The sequence below is a fragment of the Paroedura picta genome, chromosome 3, assembly GCF_049243985.1.
Source record: "Paroedura picta isolate Pp20150507F chromosome 3, Ppicta_v3.0, whole genome shotgun sequence".
Classification (NCBI taxonomy): Eukaryota; Metazoa; Chordata; class Lepidosauria; order Squamata; family Gekkonidae; genus Paroedura; species Paroedura picta.
Window position 1 is genome coordinate 3534678 of NC_135371.1, and position 20864 is coordinate 3555541.

General features: G+C 50.9%; 1 protein-coding gene across 1 annotated transcript in view; it reads right to left on the reverse strand.

Annotated features, from left to right (window-relative positions):
- Positions 1-18009, reverse strand: part of LOC143834176 (uncharacterized) — a 32600-nt gene extending 14591 nt beyond the window's left edge. Inside the window, exons 1-5 of the mRNA XM_077330778.1 lie at positions 16443-18009; positions 15030-15213; positions 14182-14252; positions 13855-13981; positions 8160-11135 (exon numbers count right to left, since the gene is read on the reverse strand). Coding sequence (XP_077186893.1) covers positions 8160-11135; positions 13855-13981; positions 14182-14252; positions 15030-15213; positions 16443-16865 — 3781 coding nt within the window. The 5' untranslated portion in view covers positions 16866-18009. The remainder of the gene's footprint in view (positions 1-8159; positions 11136-13854; positions 13982-14181; positions 14253-15029; positions 15214-16442) is intronic.
- Between the last annotated feature and the right edge of the window lie 2855 nt (positions 18010-20864).

Consider the following 20864-nt stretch of genomic DNA (forward strand, 5'->3'; position numbering starts at 1 on the left):
TACCTTATGTTACCTGCATCTGTTTCCTGTAAACCGCCCTGAACCTCCGGGGGAAGGCAGTATGTAAATATATAAATGAATCTTGTGCTTGTGGGTTTCATGGGTTCCCCTCTAAAAAAATTAATCTCATTTCATTGGTCCTTTTGGGTGGACCCCATGTGGGAGATGGCCCACAAGTATTCTCCGGTTACTGAAGTCTACCTCCTCGCTTTGGGTCTGGCCATCCTGTTCTGCTGCTGCTGCTCCTGGCCTTCTGGGATGCCATACTGTTGAGGGTCAGGCCTCTGTGGACCTTGGACTATGGATTCAAAATCCTCCTGCTTGTGCGTTTTGAGCATTAGAGATAGTTATGTTATATACTTTTATTATTATTTTTAGCTAACTAGTGTGGCTTGTCTTGCAAGGTCTGCTAGCCTGAAACTGTGACAGGCAAAATGGCATCCGAAGCCGACTGTGGATTTGAACCCAGACCCACCAAGTCATAAGCAAAAACTGTGGCTCTTGAACTTAACTGACCCAAATAATGAATGGGGAGAAATAGAGTCATGTTAATTCATGGGGATCAGTCATGTACCCGAGTGTAAAGCGTCCACAATAAAATTTTATTCCCACGGTTACACATGACTGAAAAAAGACGTGCCACAAGAACTGTTGAAAACTTTAACAAAGGCAAACACACAAAAACCCTGCTAAACACAGAAAACAATGTTTGATAGAGGTAAGAGAAGGTCCAAAGACTTTCCAAGCCGACTGTGGATTTGAACACAGATCCATCAAGTCATAACCAAAAACTCCAGGGCATTTCCACAGACCCCCCAAAAATAGCTTCATACCACTGTAATGGCGTAGCGCTAAAAATAATCGCGCCTCCGGACATTCTTCACTTGTCTCGCTTCTGTCTGCCACCTTTTTGAGCATCTTACACTCCACGTCTACTTGAAATGCCGGAAGAGAGCAACCCAGTTTACACGGGACTCTCTTCTGCCTGTCGGACATACCAGGCAACCAATCCCCTATCTAAATGTTTTCAATTATTTAAAATTCAATCCTTCTCTGTTGACACTCCTGTGCATCCAAGCATACATGCATAGTGCTTTTTGAATGCCACCCATTATGGACTCACAAGTCTTGATACTTTAAAAAATTAATCTCGTTCCTGATTTGGGGGGGAAGCTTAGAGAGTCATGCTTTGTGTGAGAACTTTGTTGAAAAATTCTTTGTGGCTTTGCCTGCACGATTGTATGTCTATTCGTTGCTCCAGGCAGTTTGCTTTAAAAAAAAATTCTAGAACCCATCCCAGAAGGGAGTGGGAGGCTGGTGTGAGGGTGGAACGTTGGAGGCAGAGATAGCGTTTCTTCACCTCCATACATTTCTTAGCCTATGTCTGGCTGCTTGCCCTCATTAGCTCAAGCTTTTTAGGTTTGGAAAATCCACTTTATGCTATTCCCCAACTTGCGCTTTAAAATTTGCCACTGTAGCTTTAGGTTTGCTGGGTGGACGCGGGATGTTGGCATCATTGTGTTAAAACATAAAAACATACCATCTTCAAAAGGTAAGTTTGGCGCTACATTAATGGTGTGCGGAAAAGCCCTAGCTCTTGACCTTGACCCAAGTCCTGAACAGGAGGAAATAGGGTCGGATTAATTAGCGGGGATCAGTCATGGCCCAAAGTGAGAGTCAAAAGCGCCTGCAAGAGGATTTCTTAGAACAGTGGTCCCCAATCCCCGGTCCGGGTACCAGTACCGGGCCGCGGCTCCTCCTCCCCGGCTGCTGCCTTGAGGGCTGCCCTGCCACTGGCTCACGTTTGGTGCTCTCCAGAGGCTGCCATGGCTGGGGCTCCCCCTTGCTGTGGCGCTGCGCAGCTGCTGCTGGCAGCGTCCCCCAGCTGGCGGTGGGAAGTCAGGGGCACTAGCGGGAAAGCAAGTGGAGCAGGGACTCAGGCGGCGATGTCCCTCGCCAAAAGACTACTCCCCCCCCCCCGGGCCTCAGTAAAATTGTCAAGCGTTGACCGGTCCCTGGTGATAAAAAGGTTGGCGCCCACTGATTTACGGGATGCTAGGGGTTTTTATTAATCTCAGAATCTCATCTGGTTCTACTTTGTGAGGGAGATCTGGCTGCAACATCTGTCACCCCATTGATCGCAAGGGTAGATTCAGCTGATCTGGCTGGCTAGGCGGGTGTCTCCTACCTCCCTATCGCTCATTGTGCGTCCCTCCTGAAGCTGCTGCTCGGTGGAACAGGACGACCATCCCAGATAGAAGGAGTGTACCGTTCTTCGGTCAAGGGCATACGATAGCTGCGCTCCCCTGCTAGAACCTCCAAACAAGCTCAACGAGCTCCCAAAATGTTTCTTCCATGTTAGTCTCTACTCTGGTTCGGCCTCCCATGGAGTCCTGTGTTCAGTTTTGGGCACCGCAGTTGAAGAGGGATGTTGACAAACTGGAGGGGGTCCAGAGGAGGGCAACTAAGATGGTGAGGGCTTTGGAGACCAAGACGTAGGAGGAAAGGTTGGGGGAGCTTGGTCTGTTTAGCCTGGAGAGGAGACGACTGAGAGGGGATCTGATAACCATCTTCAGGTATTTAAAAGGCTGCCATGTAGAGGATGGAGCAGAGTTGTTCTCTCTTGCCCTGGAGGGACTTACCAGAACCAATGGGATGAAATTAATTCAAATTCAAAAGAAATTCCGTCTAAAGGTCAGGAAGAAGTTCCTAACAGTCAGCAGTTTCTCAGTGGAACAGGCTCTCCATCTTTGCAAATTTTTAAACACAGGCTTGAAACCCATCTGATGGAGAGGCTGCTTCTGTGAAGGTTCAAGGGGGTGGCAGGATCTAGTGGATGAGCGATAGGTTTGTGATTGTCCCGCATAGTATAGAGGGTTGTACTAGATGACCCAAGAGGTACCTTCTAATTCTATTATTCTATGATTATATGGTCCTTAGGCTCTGCTGAAGATGGCAATCGAAGCTGAATCTCTCTCCAAACCCTGAGCACTCAAACGGCTTCTCCCCTGTGTGGGTTTTCAGGTAGCATTGAAGTCTGGTGCTTTGAGTGAATCTCTTTCCACACTGAACATTCAAAAGGCTTCTCCCCTGTGTGGATTTTTCAGATGATCCTGAAGATTGCTGCACCTAGTGAAACTCTTTCTGCACTCTTATAATTCAAAAGATTCAGAGTCGGTGTGCCTTTTCATCTGGGTTGGAGCTGAAGGAAGTCCGGGCAGAGTTTCCCCGTCCGGGGATTGAGCGCGCTCCTGACTCCCCCTCCCCTTCCTCTTTTACTGTTACAGTCTTAACCTCCATGTACTTTGTGCGTATGCTTATCTATACTACAAGGTTATACATTAACATACATTGAGCCTACAGCATACATTGAGCCTACAAGGCATTTTCCTTTCCTATATGGAGTTGTTTTTTCAGTCTTCTGGACTTTAGGACATATAGCTCTGTTCCTGCCAACGTGGCAGTATTTTTCCATACTCTGTACTCCCTCCTTCGGTCACTCAGCTCAACATGGCTCCGCTTTGGTTCAGTACGCTGAATGATTCCCACATGCCCACTTTTCTTTTAATTAATAGCCAATTATATCTCTAGTGGGCACCGCCTGATATACAGGCGCCATGAAATGGTGTCTAGAAACGGCTTTGGCCGATTTATTTGCATGAAACCAATCAGCGCACTGCGTCATCAAAGACGGAATACATTGTAAGCAACAACATCCTGTTATTAATACACAAATCACACATAGTATTCCCACCACCGCTTGTCGCAGCCAGGTTATTGAAGGCAGCCACCCAACGATCCAGTCCCACCACTTGTACTCATTATCTCTATTATGTTTGTTATATATAACATTATTAACCCCACAACAAAAACATAATCCTTTAGTATACATGGTCACACGCATCCATCTAATTCGAAAACCTGTTTCTATATAATTTCGAGCTTGTTCAGGGGGCCAAAATACAGTAGGTTTACTTCCCATTTCATTAAGGGATCCCATCACCAACTGTGGTGAGGTCAGTAGGCCAGGGACAAAACCTGCCTTTCTCTCCCGATAAAGGGGGTTCATACAACAAGATAGAATCATTACTGTGTGGCTCGAACATATATTGAGCATGACGTACAAAGAGATTACAATCAACAAAAAGAAGCATGTAACAGAACAGAAAATACAAAAGCTCATTTTCCTGGTTTCCATGGTCGAACACAGAGGCTTGGCACCCACAACGGAGTGCCTTCTACGGTGACTGCAGCGTATCCCCGACCCCACGTTATCAGCGGGACAGGTCCTTCCACTCCGGGTCGGGGAGGCATCGGTAGGCCACCAGTGGTCGAGCCAGGGGTTCCTCTGCACAAAAATATCGCTCCATAGGAGTATGCGGTCTGCAATTGACAGGCCCGCAGCATAGCATGAATATCAGTCCCTCGTAGGTCGGCAATGGGACGGAGGGCTGCCTGACAATCATCATTGGCATTCTGAAAAGCCAGCTGGCGGACTACCACCTCCTGAGCTTCGGGAGTTGTGACTTGTCGCTGAACGGCGGTCATGAGTCGATCTATAAATTCAGTGTAAGGCTCCGTTGGACCCTGGCGGACTGCTCCCCATTTCTGCAGTTTCCCAGTAGGGTCGGGGGTGCGAAGAAAGGCGGCTCACGCGGCGGCCACGGAGGCCTCCTGAATCGGCCGGTGCAAGGCAACCTGCGTTGTTATAGCTGCCTGGGTGCTTCGCCCCAATAAGCCGTCTAGCATGATGGCCTCATCCGCCCGAGAACTTCCAGGGGGCAACTGGGCATTATATTGCTGGACGAGCGCAGGAGCGCGCTCGCAGCACTCATGCTCCCATTCATTATTAAAAATGACCAGAGCTGAGGGAGGGAGGAGAGTGCGCGCCTGCAACTTAAGGTCTTAGGGAATGAGGTGAAGAGAAAAAACATTGTCCATTAATCCTTGAGCATAGGGAGGACTAATGCCGTACGTGTACACAGCCGTCTTCAGTTCCTTCATGAGCTGGAACTCGAAGGGCGCATGGGTAGGGGAACCAAAAGGCGGAACAAAAATTGGAAAAGCAGTGGGCTCCGCAGACCAAGAGGCCGCAGCCAAGATGGCCTGCTTCAAGGAAGGCGGCGGTTGGCCTGGGTCAGGAGGGGGTGCAGGCGGCAGCGGGGCCTGATAGGCAGGCGAAGCAGATGGCGGCGGTGAAAGTGCGGCAAGCTGCGGGAGGGCTGGTGCCGGCAGAGCGAGAGCAGGAACAGGCGGGTTCTGAGGCGTAAGCGTGGTCAGGCTGATGTTAGGCGGCGTTAAACTACTGTAGGCCACACGAACCTTGCACCACGCGTTCAAAACCGGCAGAGGAACATGCGGATTTCCATGGAGGATGGTCCCAACCTTGTCCCAGGGCCCTATTTCCCATGTGCCGTCTTCGGGGAACCAAGGACAATACGTGGCTATTGCCAAAATAAGGGACGTCAAATCTTCCTCAGGGACCTGCAGCCTGTTCTGTTTAAGAATATACTGAAGGTCTTTCAAAAGCGCTTCTGCAGGCTGGAAAGGGAGCTGCCCATAGTGGAGGGAAAAAAGCACTAAGCGGCGGAAGGCAAACACCGGGGAACGACTCACCGGGATCCGAAGATGCGTGGCGCCTGAAACACTTGCCGGGCGAGGTGAGCGTTGAAATATCTGCAGACGTGTGGCGAAGAGCCTCACACGGGGCACCACTTGTCAGTACCAGCCAACAGCTGATAGCCCCTGGAAAAAGATTCAGAGTCGGTGTGCCTTTTCATCTGGGTGGAGCTGAGGGGAGTCCGGGCAGAGTTTCCCCGTCCGGGGATTGAGCGCGCTCCTGACTCCCCCTCCCCTTCCTCTTTTATTGTTACAGTCTTAACCTCCATGTACTTTGTGCCTATGCTTATCTATACTACAAGGTTATACATTAACATACATTGAGCCTACAGCATACATTGAGCCTACAAGGCATTTCCCTTTCCTATATGGAGTTGTTTTTCAGTCTTCTGGACTTTAGGACACATAGCTCTGTTCCTGCCAACGTGGCAGTATTTTTCCATACTCTGTACTCCCTCCTTCGGTCACTCAGCTCAACATGGCTCCGCTTTGGTTCAGTACGCTGAATGATTCCCACATTCATCTCCCCGGATTACATGCTGTCAGCGTGTCAAGGCAAGAGGATGACTAGCTATTTTCTCTCTTGGACTTTTCTTTCTCTCTCAAAAGAAACTGCTTTAACCCAGTTCTACGATTTATTTACTGCAAGTGAATGCAGTGGACTGGGTGAACGAAAGCCATTAATCCATGCTTCTACAAACAACAGCAAAAGAACGTCGGAGGACTAAACAGACTTTCGCTTTTGCCTAGGACTGTATAGGACCTCTCCTGGCTATTTGCAATATTGTCTGAGCTTGGCTGCTGACTTATAAGCCTAAAACATGTCTATGTTAAAAAGAATGGCCCATCTAATAGAAAAACAAACCCAAGATTTTAAAGCATTTACAAAAGGTTTGCTTAAGAATATTTTCAAGGAGATCCAAGACAGCAAGGAAGAAGTTTTTAACAGGATTGATGGACCAATAACAGTGGTTGATGACAGCAGTAAACAAGGTTGGAAATCATCAGCAGAAGAGAAATCTGAAATTTTGGAGACGGAAAAGGAGGTATCGGAGCCTCGCAGAAAACATGAATTCCCAGATAAGGACACCCTTTTTAAAAAGGCATGCAGCTATTTCAAAGCAACAGTACACAAGAGCCAACCAAAAGATACAGGGATCTGTTTTGAAAGTAATCGATTTAAAGGAGCTTCTAAGTTAAAAAATTGTACTGATACATTTTGGATTGGAGTCCAGGAGGTGCAACTGCCTCAAGATTCATCGGTGAATATTCTGCGGAAAAGAGTACGACTGCACTTTCTACGTCAAAGTCTAACTGGACAGAATGCAAGTCTACGGGAACAACAAGGTGCAGCAAGCCTCGATATGAGACCCCCTTAAGAAGATTGGGGAAGGGAATGGAGAAGCAAAGGGAAGGGGGAACAAGATGTTTGAAATCTTTTCTTTATTCTTCTTCTGTACACTTTTAAGGCAATATAATTGTAAGTGCTGGAAATGTCATGATAAAGTGGGTTTTTTTCTCCGTCTCTTTTTTCTTTATTAGTGTATTGTTATAGGGCCAAATGAGCCTCTTGTGGCGCAGAGTGGTAAGGCAGCAGAAATCCTGTCTGAAGCTGTCTATGAGGTTGGGAGTTCAATCCCTGTGGGCGGCTCAAGGTTGACTCAGCCTTCCATCCTTCTGAGATCGGTGAAATGAGTACCCAGCTTGCTGGGGGGTAAACGGTAATGACTGGGGAAGGCACTGGCAAACCACCCTGTATTGAGTCTGCCATGAAAACGCTGGACGGCATCACCCCAAGGGTCAGACATGACCCGGTGCTTGCAATCCTGAAAATATGGTGTTGAATATCTGTCAGGAAGGCTCTCCAACTGTATTAAAAACCTATGCAATCACTACAACAAGGTTACATTTATAGCCAACAGAAAATTAGTTGAAGAATCCCAAAAACTGTGGAAGTATAAAATGTTTTATAGGTGGTATGTGACATTATTAAAATTTCTACAAACTATGGTATCAAATGTTGGAAATGTGATAAAGTAGGTTTCTTGTTTCATATGTGGTGGAAATGTGAAAAAGTTTATAAATTTTGGGTAAAAGTTCATTCCATTGTGCATTCCATTGTGCAGTAATTGTGGGGTCTTAGATTTCCTATGTAAGCTGAATCTATGTTCTTCCCTCTGTGGCATTTCAGGTGACGTTGAAGATGGATGCTCTGATGGAATCTCTTTCCACACTAGGAGCATTCAAAAGGCTTCTCCCCTGTGTGGACTTTCAAATGGTATTGAAGACCATCACTCTGACAGAATCTATTTCAACACTATGAACATTCAAAAGGATTCTTCACACTGTGAGTTCTCTGAGACTGAAATTCTGAATGAACATCTTTCCAGACACCAAATATTTAATAGGCTTTTCCCATGTGGGTTTTCAGGTGGCGTTTAAGATTGTGGGTGCGAGTGAATCGCTTTCCACACTCTGGGCATTCAAAACACTTCTTCCCTGGTGCGTTTTCAGGTGGCGTTGAAGATTGCTGTTCTTAATGAATCTCTTTCCACACTCTAAGCATTCAAAAGGCTTCTCCCCTGTGTGGGTTTTCATATGGTACTGAAGACCGCTGCTTTGAGTGAATCTCCTTCCACACTCTGAGCATTCAAAAGGCTTCTCCCCTGTGTGGGTTTTCATATGGTACTGAAGACTGCTGCTCTGAGAGAATCTCTTTCCACACTCTGAGCATTCAAAAGGCTTCTCCCCTGTGTGGGTTTTCAGGTGTCGTTGAAGATGGTTGTTCAGACGGAATCTGTTTCCACACTCTGAGCACTCAAAAGGCTTCTCCTCTGTGTGTGTTTTCAGGTGCCATTGAAGATTGCTGTTGTAAATGAATCTCTTTCCACACTCTGAGCATTCAAAAGGCTTCTCCCCTGTGTGGGTTTTCATATGGTACTGAAGACGGCTGCTATGAGAGAATCTCTTTCCACACTCTGAGCATTCAAAAGGCTTCTCCCCGGTGTGTTTTCTCTGATGCCGTTGAAGATAGCTCCTCTGACTGAATGTCTTTCCACACTCCGAGCATTCAAAAGGCTTCTCCCCTGTGTGGGTTTTCATATGGTACTGAAGACGGCTGCTTTGAGTGAATCTCTTTCCACACTCTGAGCACTCAAAAGGCTTCTCCCCTGTGTGTGTTTTCAGGTGGCGTTGAAGACTGCTGTTGTTAATGAATCTATTTCCACACTCTGAGCATTCAAAAGGCTTCTCCCCTGTGTGGGTTATTAGATGGTCCTGAAGACTTCTGCACCAAGTGAATCTCTTTCCACACTCTAAGCATTCAAAAGGCTTCTCCCCTGTGTGGGTTTTTAGATGGTCCTGAAGACTACTGCACCGAGTGAATCTCTTTCCACATCCTGAGCATTCAAAAGGCTTCTCCCCTGTGTGTGTTTTCAGGTGGCGTTGAAGATTGCTGTTGTTAATGAATCTATTTCCACACTCTGAGCATTCAAAAGGCTTCTCCCCTGTGTGGGTTTGCAGATGGTCCTGAAGACCTCTGCACCGAGTGAATCTCTTTCCACACTCTGAGCATTCAAAAGGCTTCTCCCCTGTGTGGATTTTCAGATGGATTTTCAGATGGTCCTGAAGACTTCTGCACCGAGTGAATCTCTTTCCACATCCTGAGCATTCAAAAGGCTTCTCCCCTGAGTGGGTTTTCAGATGTTCTTGAAGATGCTTGTTCAGACGGAATCTCTTTCCACACTCCGAGCATTCAAAAGGCTTCTCCTCTGTGTGCGTTTTCAGATGGTTTTGTAGATGGCTATTGCTAATGAATCTCTTTCCACACTCTGAGCATTCAAAAGGCTTCTCCCCTGTGTGGGTTTTCATATGGTACTGAAGTTTGCTGCTCCGATAGAATCTCTTTCCACACTCTGAGCATTCAAAAGGCTTCTCCCCTGTGTGGGTTTTCAGATGTTGTTGAAGACTGCTGCTATGGTGGAATCTCCTTCCACACTCCGAGCATTCAAAAGGCTTCTCCTCTGTGTGTGTTTTCAGGTGGCATTGAAGATTTATGTTGCTAGTGAATCTCTTTCCACACTCTGAGCATTCAAAAGGCTTCTCCTCTGTGTGGGTTTTCAGGTGGCGTTGAAGATGGTTGTTCAGACGGAATCTCTTTCCACACTCCGAGCATTCAAAAGCCTTCTCCTCTGTGTGTATTTTGAGATGGTTTTGAAGATTGGCATTGCTAATGAATCTCTTTCCACACTCTGAGCATTCAAAAGGCTTCTCCCCTGTGTGGGTTTTCATATGGTACTGAAGACTGCTGCTCCGATAGAATCTCTTTCCACACTCTGAGCATTCACAAGTCATCTCCCCTGTGTGGGTTTTCAGATGGTCCTGAAGACCTCTGCACCGACTGAATCTCTTTCCACACTCTGAGCATTCAAAAGGCTTCTCCCCTGTGTGGGTTTTCAGATGCTCCTGAAGACTTCTGCACCGACTGAATCTCTTTCCACACTCTGAGCATTCAAAAGGTTTCTCCCCTGTGTGGGTTTTCATATGGTACTGAAGACTGCTGCTCCAATAGAATCTCTTTCCACACTCTGAGCATTCACAAGTCATCTCCCCTGTGTGGGTTTTCAGATGGTCCTGAAGACCTCTGCACCGACTGAATCTCTTTCCACACTCTGAGCATTCAAAAGGCTTCTCCCCTGTGTGGGTTTTCAGATGCTCCTGAAGACTTCTGCACCGACTGAATCTCTTTCCACACTCTGAGCATTCAAAAGGTTTCTCCCCTGTGTGGGTTTTCATATGGTACTGAAGACTGCTGCTCTGATAGAATCTCTTTCCACACTCTGAGCATTCAAAAGGCTTCTCCCCTGTGTGGGTTTTCAGATGGTCCTGAAGACTTCTGCACCGACTGAATCTCTTTCCACACTCTGAGCATTCAAAAGGCTTCTCCCCTGTGTGGGTTTTCAGATGGTCCTGAAGACTTCTGCACCGAGTGAATCTCTTTCCACACTCTGAGCATTCAAAAGGCTTCTCCCCTGTGTGGGTTTTCATATGGTACTGAAGACTGCTGCTCCGATAGAATCTCTTTCCACACTCTGAGCATTCAAAAGGCTTCTCCCCTGTGTGGATTTTCAGGTGGCATTGAAGATTTATGTTGCTAGTGAATCTCTTTCCACACTCTGAGCATTCAAAAGGCTTCTCCCCTGTGTGGGTTTTCAGGTGGCATTGAAGATTTATGTTGCTAGTGAATCTCTTTCCACACTCTGAGCACTCAAAAGGAAGCTGTGATCTATTTCTGAAGTACGTTCTACTTTGAATCCACTTACTGGAATTCAGAATCCTGTGCTTTGGAAAAGGTATATTACATTTTCTTTCACTTCGCTTCTCACCCATAAGGACACCTGTGTTTGCCTTAGGCCTGTCTTGGATCCTGATGGTTTCTTGTAAGTCTTCAACGTTAATTCTATTTGGTCTTTGCTGATGGAGTTCCTCCCCCTCTCCGTTCCCCTGATCTTCCACTGCTGGAATAAACAGAGAGATCCTGTTAGCACACAAGGGGGCTGGTCAGGTCCAAAGGCATCTATCTGGCTATATCAGGAAAGAACTGATGGCCCTTCGGCCTCATCCAGCTTGGCTGACCTTAACTACCCCTCCACCTTTCCCAAAACTGCTAGCATTTAAGACTCCCTCACTCCCTCAAGTGCCACACCTGAGGTCTTCCTCTGAAGTTTCTGAGCCTCGAGATCTCAAATGTTGCTCAGAAGGGGAACAGAGATCCCCTATGGCTATTCCTCGCCCCTTCCCTTGACAAGACTGGGAAGAAAGCTCACTCTGAGCCCCTTCCTTTGGGCATTCCCTAGAGGAACTCTGCAGCCTTCCCTTGGGTGCAATGCCACTCTCCTTCCCCCCCACAGCCTCTCTGGAACATCTCGCCTCCTTTGCAGAAAGAGAGGGAGGGTGTGTGTGTAGGGGGGTTGTCTTCATTCTTATATGGGGAAGAATTTAAAAATCCTTCTCTCTTGTGCATTTAGGGATCCAACTGGGGAGAAGGTTGAATAAAGGGGGAAGGAGCAGAGCCGGGGGGGGGGGACGGGGGGCGGGTGCACTGACTAGTAACTTTTTAACAGTTTAAAGAGGAATGGATACAATCTCTGGTCTGGGTGGCCGTCTGTAACTCCTACACCTGGAATGTCTGAAGATTTGTAAATCAGGGAAAGACTTCACCTTTGTCAGAATCATTCACTTCAAACTGGTCTGTTCCTATTTCCGACACCACAAAGAAGGGGCTATTTTTAGCATTTGTTTCTCTCTAATCTCCCAGGTGAGTCTTAAACGTAACTAAAGAATATTGATTAAAGTCAGGATAATTATTTATCGGGTGGGTTCATAGGAACCAAGGCCAAGGACAGCTGGGAGCAGGTAGGTGTTTTAGTGGCAAATCGCTTTGAGCTTCATCTAATTGCTTGTACCTGCTGCCTTCCCCTTTAACGAGGGCTCGTGGCAGCTTACAATATTGCCTCTCAGAAGCTGCCCTGAGGGAGGGTGCAGTCAAGAAGGGCTGAATTCTGGTTTCTGCCTGTGCCGTTTCTCCCTGGAATCTCCCTGGAATCTCAGGGGAAAAGGAGGACTATAAATAAATCACAGTACATAACCAAGTAAAAAGAAATAGATAAAAATTCTTCTGGAAGGAAGGAAGCAAGATCCAGATCAGAGCCCACAATCCCCATCAGGATAAGGGGAATGGATTGGAGAAGCAAACCTCCCTCGTTCCCCCAGGGGTTAACGTGACCATTGACCTGCTCTCCCTTGGAGGTGTCAACATTTGAGACTTCCTCTAGAATCAGAATGTACTCATTGGTTGACCGTAAGCACCAGACAGAGCCTCTTGTGGCACAGCGTGGTAAGGCAGCAGACATGCAATCTAAAACTCTGCCCATGAGGCTGGGAGTTCGATCCCAGCAGCCGGCTCAAGGCTGACTCACCCTTCCATCCTTCCGAGGTCGGTAAAATGAGGACCCAGCTTGCTGGGGGGTAAATGGTGATGACTGGGGAAGGCACTGGCAAACCACCCCATATTGTACATTCCATGTATTGTTCTTGTGTTATTATGTAAACCGCCCTGAGCCCCCAGGGAGGGCGGTATATAAATATAATAAATAAAAAAAAATATTGAGTCTACCATGAAAACGCTGGAGGGCATCACCCCAAGGGTCAGACATGACTTGGTGCTTGCACAGGGGGGGATACCTTTACCTTTAAGCACCAGTCATGTCACCAAAAGGGAGGGGGATTAGGAGGGTGCTGACAGCCCCTGGAAAACGCCATAAAGGACCCCTTATTGGACCCCCTGAGCCTTCAGAGGTTAAAGCTTTAATCCAGATATAGTCCAGAGGGAGGACATGCTAACTTTATGCTCAAGGTCGGCTGATACGCCTTGAAATTTCCCTGCTTCAACATGAGGAATATTTTGATGTAGGGAAAATTAAGCTACAGCAGGAGTATTCATCCTGCCATGATAATCTAATACCAAGTATTTCACGGATTAGACAGAACCGTTAGCATGCCTGGTTTTTCTGTTCCTGGGCTGCAGAAACTGTGCTGTTTAGTGATGACTTATATTTTCCATGAATGTAAGTCTACTTGGCTTGTGTGCATTCTCCCCATGAGCCTGCTGTAGTGGGGGCTGCTCAGGGGCTGGGGGACCCAGATTGTGTCCTTCTCAGGATCCCTTCCCAGTCACAGGCAGGGTGGACCTTGGTGACCCCCAAGACGGTGGAAGGGTGCGTGGTAAACGCTGGCAACAGAGTAGTAAGGATCTGATCCCTTCCACAGTCTTCTTCCGGGTTCCCTCTCTCTTCCCTCCGGCCAGAGCACCTTCTCTAGCTGGGCGGATGGCTCCGACCCTGGCCTCATTTGCCCCTGGGCAAGAGCAGACCCAGGAAGCTGCCTTCGGCTGGATCCAACCCCTGGTCCCTTGGAGTCAGTCTGGCCTGCTCAGTCCACCATCGGATCTCGAGGGTCTCCGGCAGGGGCCTTTCCCTTCAACACCTACCTGACCCTTTTGGGGATTGAACCTGCGGCCTTCTGCATGCCAGGAAGAGGCACTGCCAGGGAGCAGGAGCCCCCCCCCCCCCTCCAAGTACTGAGACCAAAGTCAAAGTGGTGTATTTCTCTTAAATATATAAACATGTCACAAGAATGGAGGCAATTTGAGCTTTGGAATCTGCAAGAGATCCTTACCCAGAAAGGCCACGCTCTCCCAGTTCTCCAGCATGACTTCCCTGTGCAGAGCTCTCTGGCCCGGATCCAGCAGGGCCCATTCTGCCTCGGTGAAGGAGACGTATACGTCCTCAAAGGAGAAGGGAGGCTGAAAGGAAAAGCAGATTTCCCTGCACACCAGGCAGAGATGGCACAAGGGGAGGGAAGGCAGAGGATGCCCGGTTTGGCATGGGCAAAGGGAACGGCATTCAGAGGATCTCTCCCCCGGACCTCTGGGACAGATGCAGGAGCAAGAGGTCCTTGAGAAAGGAGGCTGGGCCCGGCCTGTCTCCTGCTCGTCCCTCCTACCTGGACTGGGTGGGTTGCAGCCCTTTCCACATCTTTGGACAGACGACAGCTCAGCAGAACCTCTCCACTGCCTGCATGTGAGACAAAGGAAGAAGGAAGGGGGTTTGATTTTGTGTTCCCTGCCTCGAATACCCCCTTTCCCTCTGTACACCTAACAAAAATGTTAAGACTTTTTACTGAATTCTGGGAGAGGCAGAATAGAAGAACCTTTCAGTTTCACGGATTAAAAACGCTTCCAACGTATTTGAGACTTCAATGAGATCTGAGTCTGGTCTGGAGGGAAGGAAAGTGGGGGCTGGAATTGATGTCGCATGAAATGACACCGTCACATTAGACCCAGACGTGACTGGAGCACATCTGGACACTCAAGGATAATGGGAAAGTGTCAAAATCATGTACCCACAAGCTTTTGCCCTGTGTTTTTATCTACCTTTGGTCTTTATACATTTGTGTATAATTGAATATAGGAGTTAAAGTAGCCTGCAGCAATAGTTTGCATAGAGTACACAGAGTGTTCAGGTGGACTGGAGGGGCCATAAATGTGTCAGTCTTAGCAACAATTCAGAGGTACCGAGTTCATTAAACTTTCAACAAGGAGATTTTCTTCACCAAGTCTTTTTTTGGGGAGTGATCGACTGGACTACCAGAGTGAGTTTTAAGAATGTCAGAAACCATAGGAAATTCATGACGGCGATTTCAGCCAGAGGCATCTCAGTTAGTGGGCACTGAGTGATGCAAATCAACTCTCTGTTGGATGAAGAAACATTTAATTCTTTTCCTGACCTGGACTCTCCACCCATCAGGCTCACAGTGTGCCCCCATCACATCCAGGCACGAGGAGTCCTTACCGCAGGAGAGGGCGTCTTGGACAGGCTCCACGGCCTGCACCCCCTGCCCCTGCTCCAGGCGAGCTCCTTCCTCCTCAGGGAATGTACCTTCCACCTGCACAGCCTGCCCCCTCTGGCCTTCCTCGGAAGGAGCTCCTTGCGCCTCAGGGATTGTAGCTTCCATCTTCAGGGATTGACCCAATGTCTGAAAAGGCAGAAGGGAGAGGGGTAAGAGATGGCATGGAGGAGACCAAGGGATGGGTCCTTTGAATCCCACCAGGAATTTGGGGGTGATCTTTGACAAATCCCTCTCAATAGAGGCTCAGAGGATAAAGGTAACCCAACAGGTATTTTTCAATCTGCAAACGACAAAGCTACTAGTGCCCTTCCCGGCACCGGAAGCCCTTGCCACAGTGATCCACGTGACAATCACCTCCAGGCTGGACTACTGCAACTTGCTCTACGCAGGGCTACCCTTGAACCTGACACGGAAACTGCAGGTGGTGCAAAATGCAGTTGAGCACGAGGCCCTTAGTTGACCGATCCTGACAGCTGTATTGCCCAATTGATACGTACAATGGAGAACACCCCTACTAGCCATGGCCCCCCGGAATGTCAATGGGAAAAGAACCTGGCTGGAATCACTTTTGTCTAGTTCTTCCCAAACCTTTCCTGGCTAGATAATACGGGCCATTAAATACTTAGGCAGAGAATCTATGGCCCATTCCTCGGATTCCCAGCCATAGATAAGTTTTCATCTCTCCCGGATATGCTCAGCCTTCTTCCCACCTGAGGAGGATCCCAGCCTTCCTCCTTTCCGGGATCTCCAAACACTCCCCTTGCCTTACTTCCGAGGAGACCGTCTCAGGCTTCAGCTGCAGGGCTTTCCCCAGGGGTTGCCTCTCCTGCTAGAAGCAAGCCTTGCCTCTTCCACCCCCGTGTGGCTCAGCCTCTCCAGCAAAGGGCTCTGCGAATCCAACCAGTGAAAAAGGCCTCCTGTCCTCTCTGGGAGGTCCTTCAGCCAGGCTGGTATCAGCCACGCCTTGTGCGGCTCAATGGGTCTCCTCTGGAGTAGCTCTGGGAAAGGAGCCTGAAGCTGAGTCCGGCCTCCCAAGGCCTCCATCTCGCAGGAGGACTCCAAAAGGCACTTGGGGGAGGGGGCTGGGCACGGCAGGATGAGGCTCCTCTTTAAATGGGCTTTCTGTGGCCCCGAGGACAGTAAACGAAGCAGAACCTCCAAGGCTACCACAAAAAAAACACAATTCAAGTGATTCCTCTGTCTGTAATGATGGGATTAGTAACATAGTTGTAAAGTAGGCTGTTAAATATCCGTTTTGGATGATGAACACTTGGACAAATGTCTGGCAGGAGATCTTTAGGACAAGGCCAGAGCTCCTTACTTGAATTATACCTACCTGGAGAACAGCCACTCACCTGGTCCACCTGCCTCCTCTCCTCCGCCTGGCTCAGGAGGAAGCCTTCGGCCAGGGCCACCGCCTGGGAGCTGCTCTCCGGCCCGCATCCTCTCACCCAGCCCTGCATCTCCTGGGGCTGGAGGGCCAGGAACTGCTCCAGGATCACCAGGTCCAGGATCTGCTGCTTGGTGTGCCTCTCCGGCTCCAGCCAGCGGTTGCAGAGTCCGTGGAGCCGGCTGCAAGCCTCTCGGGGCCCCTCGGCCTCCTGGTAGCGGAAGTGCCGGAAGCATCGGCTGTGCACATCTGAGGCCACAGTGGCTGGATGCAGCATCTCTGGCCCAGCCCTTTCCCAGAATTCCACACCACTCCCAGCTAGGACAGGAGAAGGGCCTTGGCTTGCAGTCTGGTCACTCCCAGTTCTTCCTGGGTCCTCTTCTGCCATCTCCTTCCCTTCTCTTGGGCCACCTGGGACTGTGAAGAGACCCCTTTATTCCCCAGGCTAGGAGGAGAGGCTTCTCATGGGGGGGGGGGCAGAGAGACAAAGGGCTCTGGGACAAGAATAAAAAATACACAACTGAATATCAGAGAAGTGAAAACTGCCCTGGTGGATCCAAACAACAGTCCTTGTGGTTTGTAGATCAATCTAACATCATTCTGCCATATCTCTAACCCATCTCTTTTGGGCATGCCTCTTTGGATTTTAGGTAATATTTCACATCCTTTTTCTGACTGGTTGGTTCCCTCCGTCCTGGGGGCTAATTCTGAAGGTAAAGCGGAGCCCCCCAAGGACAGAGGACCGGGAGACCCCTTAAGCACTCCGGGCACCTCTTCCCCTGCACTGAAGGGTCCACCAAGAGCTCTGTCCGAGCGCCCAGCGGAGGGAGGGGGAGGGGCAGGCAGGGGCCTCTGTGCAGAAGGAGCCCCTGAGATCTGGGGAGGGAGGCTGGCAGGCCTTGGTTGAGCTTTGGCTCAGCCATCTGGAGGCCCAGGGACGCTTCCTCGTGTGTAGCTGAGAGGGAATCCCTCTGCCTCCCGCCTGAGCCAGGATGTTAAAGGGAAGAAGGACAGCCAATAAGCACAAGACCCCGGAAGGCTGCAGGGCTTCCTCCTCCCAAGGGGAGCCAATCCTGGCAAAGAGCATCTCGGAGGGAAGGCCCCCCAACGCCCAGAAGGCAGCTCTGTGCTCTGCTGCCTCCCCCTTGGCCGCCCCTGAACCCAGGCCTGCTCTGCAGGGCCCTCGTGCTGCTCCCCGCTGTGTTGCGGTGCGGGCAGGGTGTGCGTGGTGTGTGTGTGTGTGTGTGTCCCTCCCTCACCTGCCCTCTTTCCCCCCAGACCCCCGGGCAGGAGGGGGAACTGGGCCTTGGGGTGGGGCTGCCTCTGCCCAGCGAGCTGAGGGTTCAGGAAGAGCTGCGTTTTGCTGCCCCGTTTTTCAGGGCCTGAACGAGCCCCGAAGCTTCCTTTTCAAACCACGGAGCGGGGGGAGGGGGCGCTCGTGGTCTCGTCTGCACCTCCCCCCAACAACAACCCTGCGAGGCAGGCCAGTCGACGAGAGGGGCTCGCCCAACCCACCTCCCGCCCACCCCCAGGGACGGACTTGCCTGGAAGCCCCGCCCGGTCCGGACTCCTCGGCGCGGCTGCTGGACCCAGAGCTCCCCTTCATCCGGTTTGGCCGCCGGAAATGACGTCTTCCCACCCCCGCCCAGCAGAAGAGCCGCTCTGGCCAGACCCTCCCTCCCCTTAACCCTCTCAAGGCCGGACCCACCTGCAGGGCCGGAGGCTGCGGCTCAATGGGGCTCCTCGGGAGCCATTAAGGCCAGCTGCAGACCGGCCTCCAGGGGCCGCGGGGAGCGGGGCCACCTTCAGTCCTCCTAGGCGGTGCCTTTGCTCCCAGGATCTCCCGGCCGGGCCTGGAGGTCTCCCGGAATGGCAGCTCGTCTCCGCCCGCCCCGGCCAGTCCCCCTGGAGGAAAACGGGCTCCTCCGGGAAGTCTCCTTAACCCGCGGGGTCCCAGTAAGAGTTGTCCTGAGGCTCCTTTGCAGTTCTATATTGTTGCTGCCACATGTGTTACCTTATGTTACCTGCATCTGTTTCCTGTAAACCGCCCTGAACCTCCGGGGGAAGGCAGTATGTAAATATATAAATGAATCTTGTGCTTGTGGGTTTCATGGGTTCCCCTCTAAAAAAATTAATCTCATTTCATTGGTCCTTTTGGGTGGACCCCATGTGGGAGATGGCCCACAAGTATAAGCACAAGGAGAGCCAATCCTGGCAAAGAGCATCTCTCGGCTCTTTTGACCGTGTGGAGGAGCTGGGCGGACACAGCAAGGCTCTCCTCCAGGGAAGAGTCCGCCTTCTCCCCTGGCCCCTGTCCCAGCTCCCCCGGAGGGAAGGCCCAGAGTCCAGCTGGGGGGGTGGGAGAGAGGCCTGAAAGGAACCCTTGAATGCATCTGGGGCCTCCTGAGTCTGGCCATGGGGGAGGGGGAGGGGAGCCTAATGTGGGCCTATGGGGCAGCCGAGCAGGGGGAGCAGCCTCCATTGGGCCCCTCTGAGCCTCTTTGGGGCCCCCCAACGCCCAGAAGGCAGCTCTGTGCTCTGCTGCCTCCCCCTTGGCCGCCCCTGAACCCAGGCCTGCTCCCCATTGCACTGCGGGCAGGGTGTGTGTGTGTGTCCCTCCCTTGCCTGCCCTCCTTCCCCCCAAATAACCCGGGCAGGAGGGGGAACTGGGCCTCGGGGTGGGGCTGCCTCTGCCCAGCGAGCTGAGGGTTCAGGAAGAGCTGCGTTTAGCTGCCCCGTTTTTCAGGGCCTGAAGGAGCCGCGAGGCGTCCTTCTCCAACAAAGGACAGGGGTGGGGGGTCGCAGTTGGTCTCGTGGGCTCCGTCTCCCTCAACAACCACCCTGTGAGGCAGGCCAGTCGGAGAGAGGCGCTTGCCCACCCCCACCCCCACCCCCACCCCCACCCCCACCCGCAGCGACGGACTTGCCTGGAAGCTGTCTGGACTCCTCAGTGCCTCTGGCCCGGAGCTCCCCCTCATCCGCCGGAAATGACGTCCTCCCACCCCGCCCAGCCTGTCTCCCCTTAACCCTCTCAAGGCCGGATGCGCACGCCAGAGGCTGCGGCTCAATGGGGCTCCTCGGGAGTAACCCCGGCTGCACCAGTCCCAAAGGATCCGGCTGCGAAGCATTTCCCTCCCCCCCCATCCTTTCTGCAACTCATGAGTAATCCCCACCCTCCCCACCCATGCCCAGAGACCCCCGAAGGGGTGCCGGGAAGGGGCTTCTCCGCTTTCTGTCTCTGCAAGCCCCCAAGGCAGCGCCGCCCGGCTGGCTCAGCTCTGCCCCAGCGAGGGTGACTCTGCAGCACAGCCCGGAGGGCAAAGAAGAAGAAGAAGAAGAGTTGGTTCTTATATGCCGCTTTTCCCTACCCGAAGGAGGCTCAAAGCGGCTTACAGTCGCCTTCCCTTTCCTCTCCCCACAAGAGACACCCTGTGAGGGGGGTGAGGCTGAGCGAGCCCTGAGATTACTGAAGAAGAAGAGTTGGTTCTTATATGCCACTTTTCACTACCTGAAGGAGGCTCAAAGCGGCTTACAATCGCCTTCCCTTTCCTCTCCCCACAACAGACACCCTGTGAGGGAGGGGAGGCTGAGAGAGCCCTGATATCACTGCCCGGTCAGAACAGTTTTATCAGTGCCGTGGCAAGCCCAAGGTCACCCAGCTGGCTGCATGTGGTGGGACGGAGAATCAAACCGGCTCGCCAGATTAGAAGTCCGCACTCCTCACCACTACACCAAACTGGCCAAACAAAGCGGAGAAGGAGCCTTTGGAAGAGCAGCAGGGGACTCCGGGGGGGGGGGGGGATTCTCTGGTCCTCCTCCAGGATTATTCGAGAAACCTTTCAAAGGCAGCCAAGGGGGGGGGGGTCTTTCCCCGAGGGGCCCAGCTGCCCTCTGCCCTTGGCTGCTTTGGGGTTCCCACCCTGTGGGTTTCATTAGTCCCCCCTATATAAGTAATATGATTTGATTGGCCCTTTGTGGGAGATGGCCCACAAGTACTCTCCTGTTATTCAGAGTCCAGGGGCACCTTGAAGAGCAACAAAGATTTATTCAAGGCCTGAGTTTTGGGGCGCAAGCCCTCTTCCTCAGACTTCCCATTTGGCCATCCTGTTCTGCTGCTGCTCCTGGCCTTCTAGGATGTGATTTTTGAGGGTCCGGCCTCTGTGGACCTTGGACTATGGATTCAAAATCCTCCTGCTTGTGAGTTTTGAGGATTACATATAGTTACGTTCTGTACTCTTATTGCTTTTAGCTATCTAGTGCGGCTTGTCTTGTGTGCACCAATATGTGGATGACACGCAGCTCTTCCTCCTGATGGATGACCGCCCTGATTCTCCCCCAGAACCCTTGGCCAGACGTCTGGAAGCAGGGACGAGATGGCTCAAGCAGA